Source organism: Leuciscus leuciscus (genome assembly GCF_965113295.1).
Source record: "Leuciscus leuciscus genome assembly, chromosome: 17".
Lineage (NCBI taxonomy): Eukaryota > Metazoa > Chordata > Actinopteri > Cypriniformes > Leuciscidae > Leuciscus > Leuciscus leuciscus.
In genome coordinates, this window is record NC_138741.1 from 22,588,179 (window position 1) to 22,594,178 (window position 6,000).

The window sequence follows — 6,000 nt, forward strand, 5'->3', positions numbered from 1 at the left end:
CAGTAGCTTCATATTTTTGTGGAAACATCAACAATAAAAAAATCAGGAGATGCTAATGCATATGTATTTTTAAGGAATTAATAGGCTTATCAACAGCTTCCTACTGTATATATTTTGTGTTAGTGTCAAAGACTGCATGTCCAATCAAACTCTAAGGATAAGAATTAGGATATAAAAATAAATGAAAATGAGTAAATAGAAAAGAAAAGTAGCAAATAATGCATTGTATTCAGTAAGGTAAAGTTCAGGATAGTGCTTAGTCTAGGTCAAAAAATCTGCTTACAGTGTGAACTTGAATTAGCTACTGTTGACATCTTCCGGAATCTTATTTTCCCAGTCAGGCAGGGGGAGGAAGGGAGGTCTTCATGCCTGATTACTAATAAAAATTTGCCGGGAGTATCAACTCAGGGGGCTGATGTTGCCGAAGTGACAGAGCCAAAATAGCTAATCTTCACAGTCGCAGTTTCAAGCACTTAGTTTCTCAGTTGTCTGTGAAATAAGCTACTCCATTTCCCTGCACCCCGCTCCCTCTCTTTCTCTATCTCTATCTCTCTCTATCTCTCTCTCTCACTCACTCTCTCACACACACACACACACACACACACTTCCCTGCACTCTGCCCCCTATAGTGAACATTTTAATCACTTATTTAGGTGGGTGTGCCCTTAATTCAAGTCAAGGGATCATCTCTTATGTAGTCCACTTAAAAGTAGCTTATTCAAAAATGAAATTTCTGTCATTATTTATTTAAATGTAAAAACGAACCCATATGACTAACTGACTTCTATGGAACACAAAAGGCCCAGTTTTGAAGAATCCACTGTCCACTCTTTTCAACATGTATCACTTATCTCTTACAATAGTGAAATCTTCTGATGGCCCGGCTTTGTTTTACCCCTCAGGATGTGGAGATCCGAACAAATGCAGCGCTGTACCTCCCTCAGATCAGTGAGCTGCTGAACAGGGTTCCCCGACAGATGCTTCTGCTTCTGAAAACCAACGACCTGCTGAGAGGCATCGAGACCATCCTGCAGACCAGAGCCAGTTCCAGCTCCTTTATCAATATGTCCCGCTGCTGTACCCGTGCCATTGCCAGGTAAAAGCCACAGCAAAGTGGTTGCTTTTTCGTTTCTCGTACACACTTTATACACAGGGTTTAATATGTATGTTAAAGGTTGTATCAGCGATTTCAGGCCCAAACATAAATGATCATATTCATCGAATCTTTCCTAACCATCCGCTAGCTGCCCGCCCCATAAGCAGGCCGTCAAAAAAATGCGTCTCTGTAGGCAGCCTAGGCTCTGAGATCTGCACACAAAAACAATTGGTTTCACCAACCACTCAAAACCAAAATAAAGTGTTCCAACCAATCACCGACAGGGGGTGGGTGTTGTGAGGTTTTGCGCTCGTGCACGGTGACGGCTGCACGCGAAGTCAGAGCTGAAGAAGAAGCCAGCGTCTATCAACGAACAAGATAAATTGAACATGACTGAGTCAATCTCCAAGAGGAGGAGGAGGATTAGGGCGAGGGAATACCATCGTGTTTATTCCAAGACACGAATAGTTATCGGGAAGGCTTTTGAAAGGTGGAGAGATCTTAAAGAACTGAAAAAATTTACATCGGACGCCGAGGTTGCACTTTTTCTTCTGGACAGGTGAGTAGCTGCTAGTGCTGACTTGTTTGGATGTGAACTGTGTGTGAAAATATCCTTCTTGAAAAAATATGAGCGAAGCTCAACTAAACTTGGGTAGCTCTAGCTAACGTAGGCGACATTATGCTCGAAACGGGAGGGAGGGGCGAGCTAACTTGGTTTGTGTGGGATCTCGCTTCAAACACAAACAGAAGTGACGTCACCCACAATCGCTGATACAACCTTTAAAGCCTGTGTATAAATCTCCATTCAAAAGTTTGGGAAGATAAATTTTTTTTTATTCAGCAAGGATGCATGAAACTGGTCAAAAGTGACAGTAAAGACATTTACATTACTACACATTTTTTTAAACTTTCTATTCATCAAAGAATCCTGTTTTTTGAGCAGCAAATCAGCATATTAGAATGATTTCTGAAGGATCATGTGACACTGAAGACTGGAGTAATGATGCTGAAAATTCAGCTTTACATCACAGGAATAAATTACATTTTAAAATATATTAAAATAGAAAAAAGTTATTTAAAATTGTAAAAATATTTCACAATATTACTGTTTTTACTGTATTTTTGATCAAATAAATTCATCCTCGGTGAGCTTAAGAGGCTTCTTTGTCCATGTTTATTGCAGCGTTACTTGAATAGTCACATGGTAAGAGATTCAGCACCTGAACAAAACCTGATCCCACACATTAGGAGTCTGTCTGCTGTTAAACGCCTCATTCTCTCTGTTCAGTGGGCTCTCATTGGCTCATCTCTGCGTGTCTGCTCTGGAGCTCAAGTCCCTGATGTCATCTCAGTGCTCAAAGACAGTGTCATCTCTCTCACACCAGTAACCCACAGACACTATCCCACGCACCGCAGGAGCTCTCGTTCACCTAAGCGGACTCTGTGGGACCTCACAAAGCATTTAAATGCACTCTCACACACACACACACACACACACACACACACACACACACACACACACGCATAAGACTTAGCAGCCACTCAGTCCAGCCTCCCCACCCTGAAATGCAAGTGGGTGAATGAATACCACTATATTGTACTATATTGTGCTTTCCACAGCAGTGAGCAGTGATCATATTGATTTATTCTCGCCATTCTAATGAAGAACATGATGATTGGAGGAGAAAATCGTTCGGATTTGAAGGAGGAATCCTGACTGTTGTCAGCGGAGAGACACTCACGTCTGCTCGTAAAGGATTTCGGCGCGATACAGAAAGAAAAAAGCACCCAGACATGAAACTCAATGTTGTCTGCCTCAACGCCTTTTTATTAAAACCAAATGGCAGCAAAGTGCAGAATGCAGAATCTAAAATCCATTACCAATTGCTGTGCTCACAGACACAGCAGAAAGAGAAAGACAGACTTGGAGAAGGAACCGGACCATCACACAACTAATTTAGTTTGATGTGTGCAGAAATGTTTGCAGTATCATCTATTACACCGAGTTAGGTTTTCATAGTACAAGCTGTATGAATAGTTCATCCAAAAATTCTAATTCTGTCATCATTTACTCACCCTCAAACCTTTAAGGCTTTCTTTTTTCTCTGTTTAAACACAAAAGTATACTTTTTTTTTTAAAAGGACCTATTATGCTTTTTTTTTACATTTTCAACTTTCTTTAGTGTGTAATGTTTCTATTTGAGCATGTAAAAGGTCTGCAAAGTTACAAAGCACAAAGTCGAAGATCTACCAGATGAACAGGATGTTAGGATGTATTTTCAGGGTTTGATATGTACCTTAATGCTACCTTAAGGTAGTAGTTTTCAGGTTTCGGACACAGCTTTGTCTGATTGGCTGCATATTCAAGGTGTAATGAAAAACTAGGAGGACTGGGAGTGCATGCTGAGTTCACTCTTTCTGTCGCTCTCTGTCTGCTTGCAGGGACAGACAGACTGAAAGGCCTCTCGCTGACCTGGGTTAATAATTCAGCTCCCGCTCAGCTGTGACTACATCCACTATGTCTCTGAAATATTCATTATGGATGATTTAAGAGCCAACAAGTTATGTAATATTAACTGTAACTGTAAATATCTACACCCAGGATCCAAAATTAACTGTAGTTTTTACATTACAGTTCAAAAGTTTGGGCTCACTATGTGTTATAGATAGATAGATAGATAGATAGATAGATAGATAGATAGATAGATAGATAGATAGATAGATAGATAGATAGATAGATAGATAGATAGATAGATAGATAGATAGATAGATAGATAGATAGATAGATAGATAGATAGATAGATAGATAGGCAAAATCCTCTGGACCTGTGTGCCGAGCATGCAACAAGTTGAGTGAACAAGGCAAAGTAGGACGAGTGACAATTGGTGACTGACTCCTGGGTTCCCATCAGTCCCTGCTTTCTGTCTTCAGCCTGTATTCTGCTCATGATGTCGGTGTGCTCCTGTCAGATGGAGCACAGTGTGACATCTCCAGTCTGACACAGCAGCTATAGTCTGAAATGTCAAACTTGTCCACCCAAAAAAGCTTTGTAGAGTTTGAATGCTCACGAAATTAGAGTGAATTTCACCGTCACCCTTATCTTATTTCTCACTCTCCTCATCGGGAACGTGGAAGAAAATTAATGCGATTTCACTTACTGTTTGTCAGTTCAAAGCTGTTTGCTGTGACAGTGTGAGATGCATTTAGAAGAGCGGAGGAGTCATTGTTTTCCGCCCAAGGATATCCCACTGACTACGGTCTTGACACTTTTCTCTCTCTCTCTCTCTCTAACTGTTAATATTACATGACCTAGTGTGGTCTGTCTAAAGTCCCTCACTTATACCATGAAGCCTGAGCCAACACAGTCTGAATCATTTACAGCCAACTTACTTCGACCAATGTAATCTCACCTTTCCTCTTCTGGTTCTTCGCCTCACTCTTCTGTCTTTCTTTGTGTCTCTGTGCCTCTCTATTAGGCACAAGAGGAATAAAACCAAGTCTCGGAGCAGGCGGCTGCGGATCTCGCTGTCTGAGTGTTGGTCTCTGTGCCAGATAGACCTGTATGAACTGGCGTTGTGGCTCCGCAGCTCCACGCTGGTCAGATGGGTCTTCTATCTCTTCAACTGCCTGCCGTACCCAAACTGAGAGGCTTGAACCAGGCCATAACGCCCTCTGCATTGAACTCCGCACTCTGCCAAGTGCATTATGGGTTGATCATGGACCGTTTTAATGAATGCTGGAAGTAAAGCAAACAAATGAAAGTAAAATCATCGGTTTTTAACAATAAAAAAAAAAAAGGTCACTGAAAAGCCACTGATCGCATGATTAACCAGTCATGTGATCAGTGCAGTATGTGTTAGAGCAAATGCTCCGTGCATGATTATTTTTCTTCATAGTATCTAAATGATGTTTTTCACGGTAGTGTAAGTTAGTTTGGATTACGCAATACCTCAGACTTGTGACATCGACGTGTGTACGTCACGTCTCCGCAGAATTTTATAGAATCCTTTATTTTACATTCCTTCAGATTTCCTTTTCCCATTTGGTTGCCAAAATCACCTCAAACATTTTGATGTAACAGTTATGGTATAACACACAATTTTTTATTTATTTTAGTATGCAATAAAATTGTGGTTTATTTTTTTGTGCTGGATCAATAAATGGGAGCGTTTTATTGCTTTATTTTTTGTGTTCAGCAGGTTTCCTTCTTCTTCTTTTTTTACTGTGGTAAATTTCATTCACATTAAATGAATTAATCAGTGAATTAAAATAATATGGTGTTCCAAAACCGTATGACTTAATTTTTCCATGCAACACAATAGGTGAAATTTTGAATAATGTTCACGCTGATCATTTCTTTACAAAGAAAAGCTTAATGGTGACCAGGGACTGTCAAGCTCCAAAAGAACCCCAAAAAAAAGTAGCATAAAAATAATCCATATGACTTGTTTGCTATATTCTATCAGTGTGTAGTATCATTGATATACTATTATAGATTTTGTGGATATTTTGAATTCAATTTTATTTGTTTATTATCAAATAATTATTTGTATATTTTCTGAATGCGATTTTTGTAACTTAATTTTACAGTTGTCATTTTTTTAAATGACTAAATGAAAATGAGAAACGTTTTAGTTTTTTAAATAGTAATTTATTTCAGTTAATGTATTCAGTTAATGTTTTATTTCAAGAAATGAAATGAAAATCTTTTTTTTTTTTTTTACTGTTTCTAGTCTAGATCTTCTGAACTCAAACGATGGGCTTGTTTAAGGAATACCCTGAAATTTAAGTTCCTGTTTACTAAAAAAAAAAAAAAATGTTGAAAAATCCAATAATAATCCAATAAAGACAATAATCTAAAGTCTGAATACGTGGAAAAGTGAATAAAATATTTAGTGGAGCA

At 39.0% G+C, this 6,000-nt stretch overlaps 1 protein-coding gene across 3 annotated transcripts in view; it reads left to right on the forward strand.

The window, feature by feature from the left end:
* The window catches only part of adck1 (aarF domain containing kinase 1), a 117,594-nt gene extending 112,315 nt beyond the window's left edge, over positions 1–5,279 (forward strand). For all 3 annotated transcript variants that reach the window (XM_082144126.1, XM_082144127.1, XM_082144128.1), the window contains 2 exons: positions 903–1,096; positions 4,574–5,279. In XM_082144126.1, coding sequence (XP_082000252.1) covers positions 903–1,096; positions 4,574–4,742 — 363 coding nt within the window. In that variant the 3' untranslated portion in view covers positions 4,743–5,279. The remainder of the gene's footprint in view (positions 1–902; positions 1,097–4,573) is intronic.
* Positions 5,280–6,000: the final 721 nt, after the last annotated feature.